This window comes from Copadichromis virginalis, linkage group LG3 (assembly GCF_057382275.1).
Source record: "Copadichromis virginalis isolate Kocher_CV1m ecotype Utaka linkage group LG3, C_Virginalis_male_GT1.1, whole genome shotgun sequence".
In the NCBI taxonomy this organism is placed as follows: domain Eukaryota; kingdom Metazoa; phylum Chordata; class Actinopteri; order Cichliformes; family Cichlidae; genus Copadichromis; species Copadichromis virginalis.
In genome coordinates, this window is record NC_140620.1 from 65177707 (window position 1) to 65196763 (window position 19057).

General features: G+C 41.5%; 1 protein-coding gene across 1 annotated transcript; it reads right to left on the reverse strand.

Moving 5' to 3' along the window:
- Positions 1-1250: 1250 nt before the first annotated feature.
- On the reverse strand, positions 1251-19045 carry LOC146716657 (zonadhesin-like; the record flags this gene model as incomplete). Its single annotated transcript, XM_085441685.1, has 30 exons — positions 1251-1681; positions 3196-3239; positions 3444-3540; positions 4032-4175; positions 4593-4728; positions 4811-5013; positions 5396-5526; positions 5786-5947; positions 6222-6417; positions 6510-6639; positions 6730-6977; positions 7075-7219; positions 7401-7609; positions 7688-7959; positions 8923-9050; positions 9230-9394; positions 9497-9643; positions 9734-9831; positions 9932-10076; positions 10162-10370; positions 11134-11310; positions 12905-12999; positions 13302-13410; positions 13516-13693; positions 14200-14447; positions 14610-14754; positions 15382-15584; positions 16106-16275; positions 18654-18761; positions 18891-19045. Coding segments are annotated over 30 exons (4653 nt in total), but the record flags the coding sequence as incomplete, so codon positions are not given.
- Between the last annotated feature and the right edge of the window lie 12 nt (positions 19046-19057).

Consider the following 19057-nt stretch of genomic DNA (forward strand, 5'->3'; position numbering starts at 1 on the left):
TTGTTTTTTAAATATATGAATAAAATCCTTTGCAGTCAGTGACCCTAAAATCTAGAGCTCATTTACATCATCAGATGCCCGTGACATGCTCTGGCAGGCTTTTATTGCCCTGCCTTCAGTTCCTGGGTTTTCTGCATTGTTCTTTGATAACTCTGTTGAGTAGAGGACAGTTGACTTGCTGGGCTCGTGAACAATTTCCTGTGTTTTGCCTTTAAAAACATGTAGCTTGCATTTACAGTATACTGTGTGAGATAAAGGTCTAATCATCTCTTACTTTACTCAGATTGCACAGAATGTATATTTGTTAATAATTTGAATTAGTTTGGATAAGTGTAAGATAATAGGGAATTTCAGTTTTTACTATATAATTTTGTTTAGCGTAATATTTACAATTAAATTGTATTTTCTTTCCTTATTTAATTTTGACGTACTGTTCCTTTAATACATGGTAACCGTGCACGAGTGTGGAGTAACGGGGCTTTAACTAGCTGTGGAGTCAAACAGTTTTCTTACCGTGTACAGGAACATTCAAACGGATCACTGTATTTCAAGACTGGAAATAAATGTTTGCCTGTTTGTTTTCAACTACAAGCGGACTTTGTTGATTATGTTCAACTGCACAAGGACACGCATGTGGCCCGACTACCAGCTACTGCTTGCGCGGTAATAGTATCCATTTTCCCCCCATTTGCAGTGTGTTATAGCACTTTGCTGACTCTCCACAGTGATTGTAGCCCGGCACACTTCACGTTCCACGGTGTTTCACAGATGATGATGTGCTTTGGATCATGCGGTGTTCCTTTCCTTCTCTATATTTTTATCTTCCCATCATTTGGATACAAGTTAAACTTGATTGTATCTGTCCACAGACTTTTTCCAGAAATGTGCCACCCCTCTTACAAATGCTCTGAAAACGTTTGGACTCCATGTAAAAGGTAAATACAAACAGAGCGGGCCAGTTTTGTAAAAACATTTATTATTCACAACAGAACTTCCAGTATTTAAAATGGATTTTTTGGGAAAAATAATTTGAAATTTGATAACAGCAACATTTATCAAAAAAGAGGAGATATGGCAGTGCGTACTAATGTGCAGCGTTTCCTATTCGTTCAACAGTCTGCAAATATTTCAGAACAGGTTTCTTTGAGAGGAATGTTGTCCTATTCTTGTTTTAATATATGATTTTAGTGACTCCATCAGATTGTCTGGAGTTCATGTTTTCCCAAAAGAATAAAAAAATGTTTGATTTGCCTGAATACAGAATGGTTTTCTACTTTCAGTCGTTTTTTCCATGAGCTTTGGTGCAGAGGGGACAGTGGTGTTTCGCTTTGCTGTCTCTCTCTACATCTACTGGCTGGTTATTAGACAGCAGGTTAGTAATGGGCACACTCTGAAGTAAAGACAGGGTGGAACTTATTACTCTGAAAAACTGTGGGCAGACACTACAAGAAGCACATACACATATAACTATTTATTTAATTAAACATTCACTTCAAATGACATGTTCAAGCATAACTTAAAAAAGCAACAAATAAACAAATAAGCAAGTCTTATCTTCATTTTTACTCTTCTTTGACATGACAAGTGGTTACATAGAGAAAAAATAGTTTCATTGAAGTTTGTCATCAAAAAGCAGTGACTTTCTCCTTTTTCTGGTTATCAATGTTTGTGTATGAAACACCTAAAACAGAAGACATGGGAGACATATTAGAGCTGAAAAATAAGTAAAATACACACACATTATATACATACGAGTATTTATACACAAAGCTTTAGTTGTCAGAGAGATGACATCACATTTGACTCTGGTATACAGAGGAGTTCATGTTGCCCCTTCATCACCCCCTGTGGTGGATTTTTGTATGACATGTATACCTATATAACTCTATACACTGTATATCTATCTGTACTAGATAGCTTTCACGTAGAATATTAGGCACGAGGTATTTTGCCCTTATGCACACACACACACACACACACACACACACACACACACACACACACACACACACACACACACACACACACACACACACACACAATAAACATTTTTCATGCAGCTCTTAGAAAATAGTAACATGGTAACAGAGATACTGAAACACACTATTAACCTACGATGGAGTGTTTATTATTATGTAAAGTATTTAACCCATATATTTGATGTAGTTAGGCCAAGTATTATTCACATGTACATCATAAGATTATCACAAAAAGTACGCTGTTTGCTGTAGTAATGTGTGACCTTTGACCATGTTGTGACCTATTGTCAGAAGGCAAAGCAAAGGGTTAATTTAAGGGTGCCCCTTTGTGCTGGGCCCTCAGCCAGAGTCCTGGCCCGTACTTGACCCTGCACCTGCTGTTTTTGGGCGCGTGGGAAAGTTACTCCACAGCAGGGAGGTGGGTTCCTGTAGAAGGGGATCTGGGAAAGTCCTCTGGGCTTTTTCCTGCTGTCTGTCCGTTGGGGTTGGTCCCAACCTGCATGCGCTAACAGCGAACACCCTAGGGGAGCTTTGCCTTTCCTTCTGTTTTGCTGAGCTTCTCTGTTTAATAAAACAGCTGGCGTAGACCTTTGCTCCTCTCCTGTGATTTTTGTGTTTTTGACTTTAATTGGACTCGAGAAGCAGAAACCCACCTACTTCTAATTTGTGGAATTACTCACACTTGCGACCAGCACATCCCTCCTCTACTATTGTTGACAGTTTGACAGGAAGAGAAGTCTTTGCAGACCTAAGGTGGGCTGCCATGCTCCTTTTTTTAAGAGAGAAAAAGCTTCCGAACAAGCGACACTTATTCTTATTCGAAGGACGCTGTCGTGGATTTTTACCCATAACATGCTGAGCGAGGCACACAGAGTCTGAGATTTTTATATTTTGCTCTTTCGTTGTGCTTTTTACTGTCAGACCTTTGAGTGGATTTGCTGGCACATCCTTGCCTGGTGGTGTAGTGTTAATATACACCTGAATGTTCCAGCCCAGCAAACTGGTCACTCTGATGGTCATGTGGATTTGATGAGCAGGAGCTTGACTGCTACACACCCTTTCAATTTGATGCTTATAGTGACATTATGGAAACAACAACAACAACTACTAACAGTAGCAAGTGTTACACTAACTAGATGTTTATTGTGGTAGAGCAGCTTTATTGCGTTTTGCAGATTTGTTTTTAAGCTCATTTAATCTTTTTCCTGATCCTTACTTGTTGATTCCATGCTGATATTTGTCTCCTTCTTCTTCTTTTTCCTGAAAAGAGAAAAACGGAGGTTAGAGACTTTAATGTGTGCATGCATAGTTATTTATTTATTTGAAGTTTTATAACGGTATTTGGAAAAAACAAAAAATATTGGCCCAGATATATTTTTAAGACATGTATTTGTGTTCATACAGTGGACACAGACATACTTATTCAAGCGCATATTTTTGTTAAGATGATCTGTTAACACTCACATGGTTTTCTTTTTGCAAACAAGAACAATGGTAGTCACGGTGATGATAATGACAGCAACTGGGACCAGAACCGCAATCAGGATAATCCACTTAGTTTCTGAAACACACAAAAATGAGAAACAAAGTCTTTAACCGTTAACCACATGTCCTCCACTCTCAGTGAAATAATTCATTTGACCAATCACAGTGAGTGCAGGGTCCTTACATGAATTTGAAACTGAGCTTGGAGGAGATATTAAGTCAATATTTTATATGATACCTCTTATCTCGACATTATATTGTCACTTTTCTGGGTTATATCAACCACGGACATTATAATTCTACTTTAGTCCAGAACGCCGTGTTGGCTAATACCTCTGATATCAGCTGATCCTAGTGCAAACAGATCTTATGATGATAAACAGTGAAGTATGAGACATCTAGCTGAACGTTAGTTTTTCAGTGTTAGATACTAAAATGTTTCTGTGTTTAGTCTTGCATCCACAAAGACACACAAAGACATCGCAGACACAAAGAGTAGTATAGAAACAGGAAAGTTCACGAGGAAATGTGACAGCTTTAAAGAATGAAGTCATGTTTCAGTCGTACCAAGTCCTCCACCGGTGGGTGGCATCACTTCCATCTCACAGTTTGTGCCTTCAAAGCCTTCTGCACACAGACAGGTGTACGTGTTGTTGCCTGAGTCCTGACATGTGCCTTCGTTCAAACAGGGGTAATTGAGGCAGGGACTTGCTGCAAGAAGACAAAAATAGGTGTTGTTGTTGACAGTTTAATTTAGTTCATTTCTCAGTTAATTTGTAAGATATTTTATTCACAACAGGAAACACATAATCACGGAATTAAACTGAGAATCTATAAAGTTTTAGGAAAAAACGAGGTAATTGTGAAAAAACATCAGTTTTTTAACAGCTGTCCATAAACAGCTGTGAACTGGGACCAGTTAGTGGAGTGAATGTTGTCCCATTCCTGTTTACTGTGGGATTAGAGATGCTCCATGGTCCTGGATTTTCTTTGTTGTATTTTTGCTTTTATGTTATCAGCCTGGACTGCACACAGACCAGTTCAGCACCCAGACTCTCCCACACAGCCCTGCTGTATGATTGTATGATTCAAAATACACAGTGCTCAAACACTTGCATGAACACGTACCTTTGTAGCAGTCACGTTTGAAGTTGTAGATGGTGCACACGTAAGCGTCCTGGCAGGTCTTCGGCTCACACACAGCACCGGTACTGCTACACTCACAAGACTGAGAGCAGTCCTCGGTCACAAACTTCTCTTTGAGCTGCAGGATGGAGAGATATGAGCGCACATCGTCACGTGGTCACATAGATACACAGTCACTCGTGTAACTGAAGGCCACTTACAGGGTAGTATCTGTTTAGGAAGGTGCAGCCACACTGTGCATATGGCACACAAGTCCCCTCACTCATAACAAAGCCGGCGGCACACTGGCAGCCTTCGACACACGAAGTGACTTCACACTCCGAGGGTGCTGCCAGGTTGGCGCAGGAGGCGGGGCAAGATGACATGCAGGGGGAGTAAGTGCTGTTGGCGGTGCAAGAGAGGACTGGGAAAGAGAAACGTGATGTTATTTACAGCAAACCGTTCGACAGAATGTAATTCTTTGTTTTGCAAATGTGTCTTAGTTCAATGCCTCACGTTTACAGGAGATTTGATAATGTGCAAGAGTATCTATATAAGAAACTATAAAGAAGAAATAAGAAACTGTAAACTATATAAGATGAATACAAACTGCATTACCACATATCTGTCTCAGTGAGGACAGCACATTACAATCTGCGTTTTCTGACAGTTTTGGAATGCAGTTTGTTTTTTTTTTTACTTCAAATTATGAATACAAACAAAAACACACAACAAGTGGAGTGAGGAGATGGACTCTGAACTGTTTGTCTTCCCACATGATGTGAATGAAGGGCAGCATTTCTTACCGCAGTCCAGCTGCTGCCTCCACAATCCTAATGTAACTCCAGCCTGTTGACAAGCTGCTGCATATGCTTCATAACTGGCACAGCGCATAGCTTCACTGCCTCCCTCAGCACACAGGTCAAACAGACAGTCACTGAAAGGACAAACATGAGCACAAGCAAAAAGCTCACACATGCACGTTGGTTCATACAGCTGCTGTCATGTGTTATATTGAATATGTCTTGATGCACGCTCAATCATCCAGGTACGTAAATCCCAAAAGGCTGATTCTGTTCATCTAGACGTTGCGTTTTTCAGATGAATTATATCGATTATGCTCAAGTTAACATTGTACTGAAATGTGTCCAGAAGACAGCTTCATACATATCCCCACTTAAGTGCAGACTACTTACTCCTGGTAGATTTGGGGTGACACGGTGGCGTGGCAGGCAGCAAATGGCCCACTGGAATCAGACAGCGCCCCACACTTCGTCGGGCTGTTGTAGTCGCTGAGCTGTGACTGAGAGCAGTCTGACACCTCGAACCCTGAGTCTGGATCAGTCTCTGCTTCTTGTCTGGAGACAGAGAAACTGTTGTGTAACAGCCGTGTGTAACATGAAGTTTAGTTTCCACAAAAACTGTAACATGAAACGAGCCTATTCCGTTTGAAGATTTTCTTTTATCAAGCACTTAACAGGCAGACAGACTTGGGCCAAGCTCTGCTAATTATTGTCGGGCAGCAATAATTATCTTTATTTTATAACATAAGGCAGTTTTCTTTAACAACAATATTCTCTGTTAAATAGTGACAGAAATCTGTAGAAGCAGTGAGCCTGGTTGTAATCGTACCTCAGTGCACGGATAGGACGGTCCAAGATCCTAAGTCTGTTGGCAGGTCGATCATTGACCTTCCAACTATCTCCAAATTCTTTAAGATCCCTGACTACTGTCCCATCTGGCTTCATGTATTCATTTCTGGTGATGCCATCATAGTTCCCACACAGTCCTCTAACAGAATTCTTATAGGTACCAGGAAGTATGATTTCTGATACACAAACAGAGAGACATAAGAGGAACGTGAACAGATTTGTACAAAAGCCTAAGACGTTCTCAGACAGAACTGTCTTCTTCTTTTACCTCCTCGACTGTTGCCATCAAAGCGTACAGTGAGTCCAAAGTCAGTGGTGAGCTGGATCTGCCTGGAGTTCCTTGTGATGGTCAAACCATCAACTGGTGTGAGAGGAGGTGTTACATACTCCCCCTTGACCTACAGGAGATCAGGTAGGATTGCGTTACATCATTTTTACCATTAGAAATGCATGAAAACCTGCTCTTTTTTAACAAAGTGTCAGCTGACCAGGACAGTCTTCTTCTGCAGGAATTTAACATTGACACCGTAAACATTGATGTCCATCTCCTCCAGGAACGACACCCTCTTGTTCATTCCACGTCTAACGTTCTTTCCTCTCACCACCAGGGGCGTCAGGGAGCTCGACAGGTTGTGACCCAGAGCAAGTTCATAGGTGTCGACACCTTGGAAGTGATGCTTGAAGCCATCGAATGTTAGGTAGTGAGGATCCCCACAGATGCTGCACTGATTGAACTCTAACAATGGTGGGAAATGGGAGGATTCATGGTCAAAAACCACAGTCATTTTTGTTACTTTGCTTGTTTATTAAGGTTTGAAGTCTCTCAAACTCACCGGTGGGTCTGCAGTAGCGGTTTCCATTCTTGTCCAGGTCACACAGTGAATTCGAATTACAGCTGTGGTCCTCACATCTGACTTCACCACCAGGGTTACAGGTACACGACTCAGTGCATTTATCTGTTAGCCACAAATCTCCTACCTGTGGGCGCACACACAGACATGCATGGGACTGGTTATACCTGGACTTAGAATAAAGGGTTTTCAATATGCTAATATTAAATCCTCATAGCCTCTGTGTACTTTTGAGCTCAGGATTTTCTATTATGGAACATCCCACTGAGTCCATCATCTAGCAACAGTACGGGCAGTACTGTACTCACATCATGGTACTCCCTGTTTGAGTCCAGACAGCCACACTGGTCCAGAGTAACACACTTGCCGTCACTGAGGACGTAACCAGCATTGCACTGGCAGCCCTCGAGACAAGTAGTTGGAGGCAGATGGCAGAAGACAGGGAAGAGGTCAGAGCACGTGGGAGGGCAGGGGGCTGTGCAGTCTGAGTAATGGCTGTTAGGAAGACAGGGCAGGGCTGCAGAGAGGGACGAGAATGAGGTAAGACAAACAATAAATTCAAATCTTTATGTGAATCTTTGTTACTGTAACTCACGGCAAAAGCTGCTGTTTCTCCAGCTGATGGTGACACCGGCACTCTGACAGGCCTGAGCATATGCCTCCACGTTGTCACAGAGCGTAGTCTGCATGCCGTCATACTCGCACATGTCATAGACGCAGTTAGCCAGGAAAGCCTCAGGGGGCACTAGAGCGTGGCACGGCTTGAAGTTATTGGAGAGAATGACCCCACCACACTGAGCCTCATACAGCATCTCTTCTTCTTTGCTACACTTTGGGTGGATGTCTGGACGGGTGTCTGGCTGACAACTGAACAGAAGAACATTTGGATCAGGGTGTAATTTCGCCAACATGGACAGCATACATTTGATTCATTAGAGTAACCACTATCTGGAACCAGGGGTGTTTTGCGTGTTTGGTGAATCTGGAGACCACTACTATCTTTAAGTCTGACGTCCAAACTCCGCTGCAGGTCCCAAAGTCAAACGATCACTGCAGCATCACTGAGAGTTAAAAACTGTCTAAATTCTTTCATCTTTAATAAAATGATCAGCGTTGCTGCTTTACCAGGTGGAACAATTAAGTTTAATGTCCAGGAATCCATGGAAACCGAATTTATGAAATGTAATGGAGTTAGAAGTTAGCAAGCAGTTAGCTCGCTAGTTTCCATCTATATGTAATATAGCATGTTTGAATGAGGGATTTCCAAAATGTACAGCTCTGCTATCATTTCCAGCATAAATGAAGACAGAAAACTAAACAGCAGTGGCGTTTGTAGGCTAGCTGGTATATAATCATGTGCTACATGTTTATATATCGCTTTTTCCACTCGATAAAAGTTAACATGAGGGTTCCAGATGGTTAGGGAAAAATGCAATCGCATGGCAGGATGCTGTAAACGGACCAAACTTCAGTCAGGAGAACAACTGAGATAATCCATCCACAATACGAGGTTAGTCATTAATGTACTGCTGCATGGGCTGGGCTGTAGTTACATGTAAGGTTTTAAAAACTGAGCTTTAAAATGAACAGTGGTAAAAAAACAGAAAAGAAAAACAAGAGAAGCCGACTGTTTTTAGGGGCTTGTTCAGATTAAATAGAACAAGATACAAAGCATTAAAACATGTTAAAAACACAACAGCCTTATTAAACGCAGAGTAGTTTGGACCTGGAAGCAGGATTCAACATGTCATCACTTAAAGACCGGATAGAGTTACAACTAATATCCGCATAACAACACTAAAAGTTGTTCACTGGTTGTTACCCACTGACCCAGGATCACTGTCTCCATTTGATTTCCAGCTGTTTCCCAGTTCAATGTCATCCTTGGCTGGTTTCTTGTTGGGCATTAGGTTGTCATCAGAGGGGTTCTGGTTGTAGTTTCCACACATGCCACACACCTGGAGAAGAGGCCAGTGGAACAAGGTTATTGCAATGTTTCTGTAATATACAGCAGAGCAGCTACTACAAGCAGCCATGACTAGCATACACAATTTGTAATTTTTAATTTCCTCATGTGACTTGACATTGAAAGAGTTGTGATGCAGACACTAGAAAACATGGTCTTAATTTCTGATACCTTATCAAAATATTCTCCTGGAACAGTGATCTCAACGTGATGGACTCCGTCAAATTTCACCTGTAGACCAAAGTTTGTGTCCAGCAGACTATAGGCTCCACTGGTTATCACTTTAGCTCCAGCCAAGTCAACGGAAACTGGGGTTTTCACCCGCTGTCCGTTCACCTGAGCACAGAAAAGTGAAATCATGTCAGCTGCTGATTGTTTCAGTATGGCGTAGTTCCTCTATATTTGAATGTCTGTAAAATCATAAACTATGTCACATACCAGAACTCTGCGGCCCTTTTGCAGTTCAATAACAGTGCCAGGGTACAGGGTGACTTTCACAGAGCGAACATATGATGCCTCTGGTTGACCACGTTCCTCATTCTTAGCCACTATGTTGAAAGGAGTGACTTGGGTGGCGTTGCACACCTTTAAAATAGTGTATATTTTGTTTTCAAAGACAAAACAGCACCACAGGAATATCTGTTGTGTACAAAGTAAGTTAAACTCCTCCCATACCTCCACCAGAGTATATGTGCAAGTTCCCATGAACGTATGCATCACACCATCAAAAGTGTAGTAGTGCGGATCTCCAGCTACATGACACACTCCTTTACCTGAGGTCGGATATGAGACTCGGTAAAAGGGCAAAAACATACACTGACACAGCTTTAGGTGACGTGAACATGTAATTATCCAGCCCTTCGTTCAGTTTACCTGTAGAATGACAGCCTAGTACTCCTTCCACCACTTTGCACTCCTGTGCAGGGCTGCACTGCCAAGACTCACAGCTGATGTTGTTGTTTCCAGCACACTTGCATTGCTCTGAGCAGTCAGCCTTTGTGAACCAAGTGTCTCCAACCTAAACATATACCAAAAAAGTTTAATGCACCCTTACATAAAACACATTTTCTTGCAAAAAGGAAAATCTCCCACTGCACACCCACCGGCCTGTATTTCCCATCACCATCAGTGCATCCACACTGGCTGATTGGGACACATTTGTCTCCGCTGAGGATGAGGCCAGTGTCACAGATGCAGCCCTCCACACAGGGAAGATCGCAAGAGCCGCCGTGTCCTGCAGGGTTCTGACAGCTCGGCTGAGGACATGCAGGGCCGCATGAGGTGTAATGACTGCCTGGGGGGCACTTCAGAGCTGGAGGGAGTCAAGCAATTTTTAGGGTTGTTTGTAAAAATGCACAACAGTTGTTACATATCTATAAACAAAAAGAAGGTTGTATTTGTCTACAGGAAACATGTTACAGCAAAACTCATAAAGTTTGTGTACATCATTTCTTTTTGAACCATTGTTGGCCCCTAACTCAGAAGAGGGACAGTTTTGGTGCTCGCAGTGGAATTATCTAAACCTTGTGAGAGATGTAACCTAGTGAAAGTGAAACAAATGAGAGTATATAGTTTAAACTGCACTATTTTCACCAGGATATTTTTCTGAAAAAAACAAACAAACAAATATTGGTAAATTTTCTTGAAATCTGGGAGGGTCTGGAATGTCCACTATATGTTTCTGTGGACCAATAAACCTTTGTGTTTCCCATAAAGCAGCATATAAGCATTATTCCTTAGCACCTAAAAATCAAGCGTATGTAACCTCTGTTAGACAGCAGACACTGCAGTTTTAAATGGAAATATAAACTACATACTATAATGTAACTAGTAGTAAAGAAAGTGGAAGATGACCTGGGTGTATTGGACAAATCATGGGGATTTTCTTACTTTATACTCAACTTTTTATATTTAAACTGATCATTTTGTCACGCTCAAAATGAAGGCACTGATTTCTCAGGGAAACATCTAATATTGTTATTATTACTTTAGTAATACGTTTGGTAGCAATGGAAAAAGTATTACTTAAGATCCTATTTTTTCTCTATACACACACAAAGAAAAACAGGACTCACGACAGAAGGTGTTCGTCCTCCATTCGATGGGGACTCCTGCAGCAGCACACATGTCGGCGTAGGTCTCTATGGCCTGGCACAGAGCCACGGTCTCACCTCCAGTGGCACACATGTCGAATACACAACTCTCAAAGTATGGCTCAGGGGATACAACAGAGTGGCAGGGCTTAAAGATTCCTGAGGTTAAGATCAAAGATAGAACAAAGTGTAGTTGAAGCGACTGCTTGGGGATGATTTTCACCACATTGTCTAGCCTAACAGTGATATATATCAGAGAGGCCAGCCCACAAGTTTTAAGGTAAATGTAAAGATTGTTTAATATATGTGAGACATATACAAAGTGGGAAAAAGGCATGAAGGGCTTACTTCAGCTAACAGCACATATCTATATTTCACATCACCAAACCAATTGGTTGTTTTACTGCATGTATACGTCATATCATTTCCCAAGCATCGCTTCCACAGTTCCTGGCTTGTGCTGAGAGCCATGTTTTGTCTACAAGGGTGCTGAAGTCATCAAATGTCAGTGCTTAATAAGATTAAGTACACTCTGTAAACCAGCATATTGTTTCAGTGCAGGAGTTTGTGTGTTCTAGTCACGTGCTTGTGACAATACAAAGCATCATATAAGAATCAGTCTATTTAATATTTACAGGCATCCAACAGGTACCTGCGGGCCAAATGGAGTGAAAGGCAGTAGATGAAAAAGGAGGAGTTTGGTGAGTCCATTAAAATGGCAAACAATCCTACAGTCAGGTCTTCTGTAATGGAAGCAGAGTCTGTGCACCAACTATAAGGGATCACATTTCTCACCCTCCCTGGGAAAATCAGTGGTAGGCTGCCAGGGGCGGCCTTTCTCACTGATTCTGTTCATAGTTTTTATGTAAGAATATCTCGGCACAGCCAAGTAATGAAGGCTGTCCATTTGGTGGCATCAGGATTCCATCTTTGCCTTTTGCAGATTTTGTTGTTCATCACATGGTGAGCTCCAGCTTCCACTGGAACGTTTCGCAGCTGAGTGTAAAGCGAGAACCTCCAAGTCCAAGACCACGGTTCTCAGCCAGAAAAAGGTGGAGCACTCACTCCAGGTCAGGGATGAGTTCAGGGGTCTTGGGATCTTGTGCATATGTATTATTGTAGGGTCTACCTTTCAATATAAAGTGCCTTGAGGCAACTGTTATTGTGATTTGTGGCTGTACAAATAAAATTTAATTGATTTGACAGACGGATTGGGATAGCATCTGGGTAATCTATGATCCTTCCCTGACCTACGGTTCAGAGCTCTGGGTAGCGACCGAAAAAAATGAGGTTATGTACATAAGCGGCGGAAATGAGCTTCCTTCGAAGGGTGGCTGGGCTCCAAGATAGGGTGAAGAGCTTGGAGTAGAGTGGCAGCTCCTCCACATTCAAAGGAGCCAATTAGGTGGTTCGGGCATTGACTAGGATGCCATCTGGACACATTTGAGTTAAGGTATTCTGTGATTGAAGGAGGCGGGTCAGTTCCAGGACTTGTTGGAGTGAGAGATCGCTGGAAATATAACTTATTAATGTCAGAAGAGCTGACTAGGATGAGGAAAGTCTGGGCTTGTCTCCTTAAACTACTGCCCCCAGGACCATAGATGGATGGATGGATGGATGGATGGATGGATAGATAGATGGGTAGATGATATTAGACTATTAGTTGTAATGATAACCTTCTTTTATGTGTGTATGTGTGTATCTTAGTGAGAGAGCGAGAGAGAGAGCGTGCACACACATGTGTTTTTCATACCGTTGGGATCAGTGATCATGCCACAGCTGGTAGGCTTCGTGGCCTCTTCCTCCACCTTTACATCACAATCTTCTTCTTCTGTACCATCAGTACAGCTGAGAGGAAATGGGAGAATTCATTGCAATGGAGTCAACATGTTTGTGTATGGTAATTCTAAGGCTAAGATTAGCAGGAGACTGGTGACATGTACAGGACAATTTCTGGGAAGAACTTGAAAAGTTTAATAGCGATATTTAATGCAGACGTAGCAGTCAAAGCCGAATGACAATGAAATAAAAGGAACTTAGGAATAAAGTAGGATCAACAATTCTTGTATTGACATAATGATGAAGAAATGAAAATCTACAAATAGATAAAATTAAAGGTCTTATATTCTGTTTTCTGTAATGTGACTCACTCGGGGTCTGAGTCAGCAACCTGCCAGCTGTCTCCTAGCTCATTGGTGTTAGCAGCTGGTGTGTTATCTGGTTTCAAGTTGTCATCGTTAGGGTTCCCATTGAAATTTCCTGTGGAGACAACAGATATTCAAAATCACTCTATTTTAATTAGTCAAATCCTGTGTTTTATTCACTTAGTAAGGAACAACAGCAAATAATTGCACTGGCTCTTACCACACATCCCACAGAGTAGGCCATTGTAGGAAGTTGGCAAAGTGACATCAGCATGATGGTTTCCATCAAAACGCACCCTCAGATTAAAAGATGTTTCTAAGACAACAAACTTTCCACTCAAGTAGATCTTAACTCCCCTGATGGAGGTAACAGGTGGAACAACCGCAGTGCCATTGACCTGACAACAGCCAGAGATCACAATATTATTGCCAGAAAAACACAGCTTATTATGTGTACTTGTTCTTTGTTCCTCTACAGTAGACTTTTCCTTTAAATCAACCATCTTTATATACAAATGCAGCAGGGGACAGTTTCCACCTTCTACTGAGACGAGGCTGAATCTGTTATTAAAACACATGTTAGGAAAACACATTCAGTAAAGAGGCTGCTATAAATATAGCTTTGTTATACTTGCATTCTGTTGATTTAAATTTGGTGGAGAACTAGTTTAATTTTTTAAAAATTGTGTTTTATTTTGACTGCTGCAGATTATAAAAATCTTAAATCTGATTATGAAGAGATTTAAAGAAAATCTTACAAGTGGTTCTTGTTCCAATAGGCCTAGGCTGTACATATTGGCCTTAAAATTATTCAGTTGGTAGTAAATAAAATGGGTAAAAGCACTAAGATAGCAAACAGAGATACTGTTTATTGTATGAGTGACTGGAAGAACCCTCTGCCTACCTGGACCGTGTGTCCCTTGCCAAGGATGACAGTGATACCATTCACATTGATCACCACAGCCCTCACATAGGAAACCTTCTTATTACTTCCTCTGTGCTCATTCTGGGTATGGACCGTGAAATGTGGCAAGCCAGAGGAGACATTGCAGAGTTTGGTCAAGGTGTAGGAGCATGAACCCATGTAATGGTGAGTACGTTTATCAAAGGTTATGTAGTGAGGATCACCAGAAACTGAGCAGATACCATTTCCTGAACAAAGAAGGCAGGGAGTTACTTTATCATTTACCATGATGAGCAAAACAAATGCAGATTTCAGTGGAACTATATAAAATGGATAATGCACTGAGATGTCAGATGTGTTAAATGAAATAATAATCTTTAGATGTATGTGAAGCGGTGTGATTAATATACCAATAGGGTGGCATTCATATTCTCCATCTTGTAGTTGGCAGCTCTCAGTAGTTGGGTTACAGCTGGTGTTATGACACTGTAGCAGACCTCCACTGTGACACATACACTTTTGTTCACAACCCTCCAAGTACCAGTCATCGCCCACCTGAAAAATGTACACAGAATACAAAAAACAATCAAAATTTTGTCATGTAATTCTCTCTTATACATCACACGAATATAAAGATAAGATAAGATAAGATAACCTTTATTAGTCCCACACGTGGGAAATTTGTGGGAAAGATCAAAAATGATAAATAAATATATAAATATAAAGATCAAAATGATAAATATACATGTGGATGCAAACCAGGGATTCTGTATGCCACTAACTAATTAGGCCAACCTTTACTCATTTATTTATTGATTTTGGGCTTGCTAATTGTGGTGGCACCCGTATGTAAATGCTGTGACATAAATACAAATTCTATAACACCAGTGTCTTTTAAATTCAGGTAAAATACAGTATAATAAATATAATCTGTGCTTGATAAGTTGAAAGTAAAAATCTTTGTTGTAAAACCAATATTTATGTGCCAACAGTTCACTGCAGTCTATGCACCCTTAATTTAGTTGAGTTTTAATTTCTTTTGTACTGTAGGGTCTTTGTGTCTCTTGGCGTCTCTCCTGTTGAAGTCATAAAGAGAACTGAAAATGATGTTAGCATGAGCTTAGCACATTTTAAAGGTAAATGGAATATGGTTTTAATTGTTTGGAGGCTGTTTCCACTTACAGGGTGATAGGTTCCACTGGGGTCCACACAACCACAGTCTCTCAGTTCCACACATTTGTCATCACTGAGAATGAAGCCAGGGTTACACTCACAACCCTCCACACACACTTCCTCACAGCCAGGTGGTCCCACCACACCAAGACATGTCTCAGGACATGAATTCACACAAAGGGAGTAGGAGCTATTGGGAGGACAGGTCAGAGCTGTGTGGACAAACACAGGGATGAACAATAATGAGAGGGAACAATGGTGGACAAATAGCAACAGAGAAGGGAGTGGGAGTAGGATGATTCAAAGACAGGGCACCTACGTATCTCATATTGATTTAACTCAGTGTCATAAATGAAAGCAAGGATAATATTAACTGCATTGAATATTTTACATTGGTTTCAGCATTGTGCACTGTATCTTAAACTCTCCTCCCTATACAATTATAAATATGATTATAAGTTCAATTATAATGTTGGTGAGCAGGATGTAATATATCGTGGTTATATTTACAGGTGGAGACAACTTCCAAATGGAGAAGCTATGGCATGCACCCCATTTAAAAGGGAAAATGCTGAAGGCTCATTTTTCCAAAATGAAAAGGTATTATTCAAGTCTTTATTCATTTATGCTTCAGAATGGGGCTTATCAAGCCAATGGGTGATGTCACTGTGACTATGTTTTATATATCATATATCTTTTAGATATATTTGGTATATCTCAGATTCAAACTTACGGCAGAAGTCTGGAGTTCTCCATTGGTAGACTTTGGCTCCAGCACTATGACATGCGTCAGTGTAGGCCTGGAGCTGGTCACACAGCACGTGCTGCTGGCCGTTGAACTGACACATGTCATACACACAGCTTTGGAAGAATGGAGTGGGATTAACTACACTGATGCACTCCCTGTAACAGAGAAAAGCACTCACTTAGCTTAGGTAGGAAAAGGCAGAGGCTCATATACTGAAAATCTGAGTTCAAACAAACAAACAAACAAGCTACATTTGGTGGTGAAACAGTCAACAACTGTTGCATAAGTTTAGCAACAATTCACTAGCTGGGGCCAGTGAATAAAGGTGAATGGCTTAAACATGAATTGAACTGCGGTTTGGGGAAGGCCTCGCTGGGGACTGGCGGCGGCTCCTGGGCTGGCAGATCCCCATGTACTAATGAGAAGTGAAACAGTGAAAGAATTGAAATTGAAAAAGGGGAGGGAGGGTTGGGAATGAATGGAAGAACAAACAGCTAGTAGAACTGGGGGATTATATATAGATAAGAACAGGAAGGGAAGTGTTTGGATACTTTATCTCTAACTCACTAACTGAGTCCACATTGTCATTTTACATTTTACAGTGTTCCTATTAGAAAAAGGTGAATGGCTTAAGCATGAGTTGAACTGAGCTTTAGGGAAGGGCGCAAAGGGGACTGGTGCCTCCTGGGCTGGCAGATCCCCAAAGAAGGCATCCCCTAGAAGCAGCAATAATTGTGCATTGTGAAGGTGAAAGACCTCTGCAGTAATAATTCAATTTTTCAATTCAATTTATTTATACAGCCCCAAATCACAACAACAATCGCCTCAAGGCGCTTTATATGTAAGGTAGACCCTGCAGTAATACCTACAGAAACAACCCAACAATCATATGACTAACTATGAGCAAGCACTTTGGCGACAGTAGGAAGGAACAACTCCTTTCAACAGGAAGAAACCTCTGGCAAAACCATTCCCATGGAAGGACAGCCATCTGCCGCTACAGGTTGAGGTGGAAGAAGGAAAGCAGGACAAAAGAGAAGCGCAGAGAGAAGGTGGTCAAGGATTCCAGAGAGTAGAGTGGTTGAGCTTGGAAAATTACGAAGGAATGGTGGGAGAAGACCACAAAGCAGATTTCAGAAAACGAAAGACCTTTAATAGCTGAATGAGGAGAACCCCTGATCGAGTGGCAACGTGGCTCGACTGGTGTGGAGGCTGGATGGATGCATGTTTGTATTTTAAGACATGAGGCAATGGCTTGACGGCTCGTAAAAGCTTTTACTGCTGTGTTTGAAAATGATCGATATGGAGACAGAGACTGGCAATATGGTGTCAGGAATGTGCACTGTTACATTTTGTGAAAGATAGATAGATGTATGGACCCTGGCATCCAAGTTATTGGGGAAAGAGGAAAGAGAAACTGGCTTCCAGGTGCCAAAAAGCACGCTGCTGCATTTTGCTCAGGAGAGATAGAGGGAAGAAAAGCTTGCTACTGCAAATGAAGGAAAAGAACCTGGCATCCCGGTACCTGATGTATGCAGGCGAATTTGAAAAAGAAGGACAGAGAAATAGAACCTGGAATACCATTGCAAAAAGTATTCACTTTTTGCAATGGTATTCCATGGTTTTGTAAAGGAGGAAAAGAGAAAGAAAACATGGCATCCCAGCGCTAAAAGCCTGCTGCTGCATTTGTAAAGGAGGAACAGAGAAAGGAACCAGGAATCCCGGGCCCAAAAGCTTGCTGGTATATTTGCAAAGGAGGGACAGAGAAAGAGAACCTGGCATTCCAGTGCCAAAAAACATGCTGCTGTATTTTTGTGAAAAGGGGAGGGACGGAAGAGGAACTGGCAACCCGGTGCTAAAAGCGTGCTACTGCATTTGTGAACGAGGGATAGAGAAAGAAAGAGAACCTGGCATTCCTGTGCCAAAAAACATGCTGCTGCATTTTTGTGAAAAAGGGAGGGACGGAAGAGGAACTGGCAACCCGGTTCTAAAAGCTTGCTCCTGCATTTAAGAAGGAGGGATAGAGAAAGAAAGCCTGACATCCTAGTGCCAAGAAGCATGCTGCTGCATTTTGCGAGGGAGGGACAGAGGGGAAGGGAAACTGGAATCTCCTGGGTAGAAAACCTTGTTGATGCATTTGCAAATGAGGAATAATAACTTGGCATCCTGGTGCCAAAAGCTCACTGTTGTATTTGCAAAGGAGGGTTATAGAAAGAACCTGGTATCCCAGGTTTTTTGCAACGATAGATAGAGATAAACTGGCAAGTCATTGGTAAAAACTTACTGCTGCGTTTGAGAATGAGGGACAAAGAACAAAACTGGCATCCCAGTGCCAGAAGGGTTCATTACAGCATTACAGTAATAGTACTGAAAATATTTATTCATATTTTACAGGTCAGTTGGGTGATTACCAGGCATGCTGCCATCTATTTCATGATTTTATAAGGTCAGGAAAAAAACGTTGTAAAATCCCAGGAATCCCATCAGTTTAACCAAGTCAATAACCAAAAGTGGAGGGGTTGTGAATTCTTACCGGAAGGGTCCAGTAGGGTCTGTAATTTTACCACATTTCTCTGGTTTTACAACTTCAGCTTCCAAGTTGGGGTCACAGTCTGGATCAGGCTTTGTTCCTGGGGTACATCTGGTCAATACAAATACAAAACACAGTTACATCCTCTTCAGTTTGTCAGAAAGAGTCCAACAGTAAGGTAACAAAAGACATAACCAGAAGAAATCCAAAAGACAGAAAGATAGATATGTTGGAACTCACGAGTCATCTTCATCGTCTTTGGTCTGCCAGCTGTTCCCAAAGTCATTACTATTTCCTGCCACAGTGCCATCTGGTTTAGTGAAGTCATTGTCTGGGTTCCCATCATAGTCACCACAAAGGCCACACATTTGGTCATAGTAGGAGCTGGTAGGACAAAGTCAAGGCAG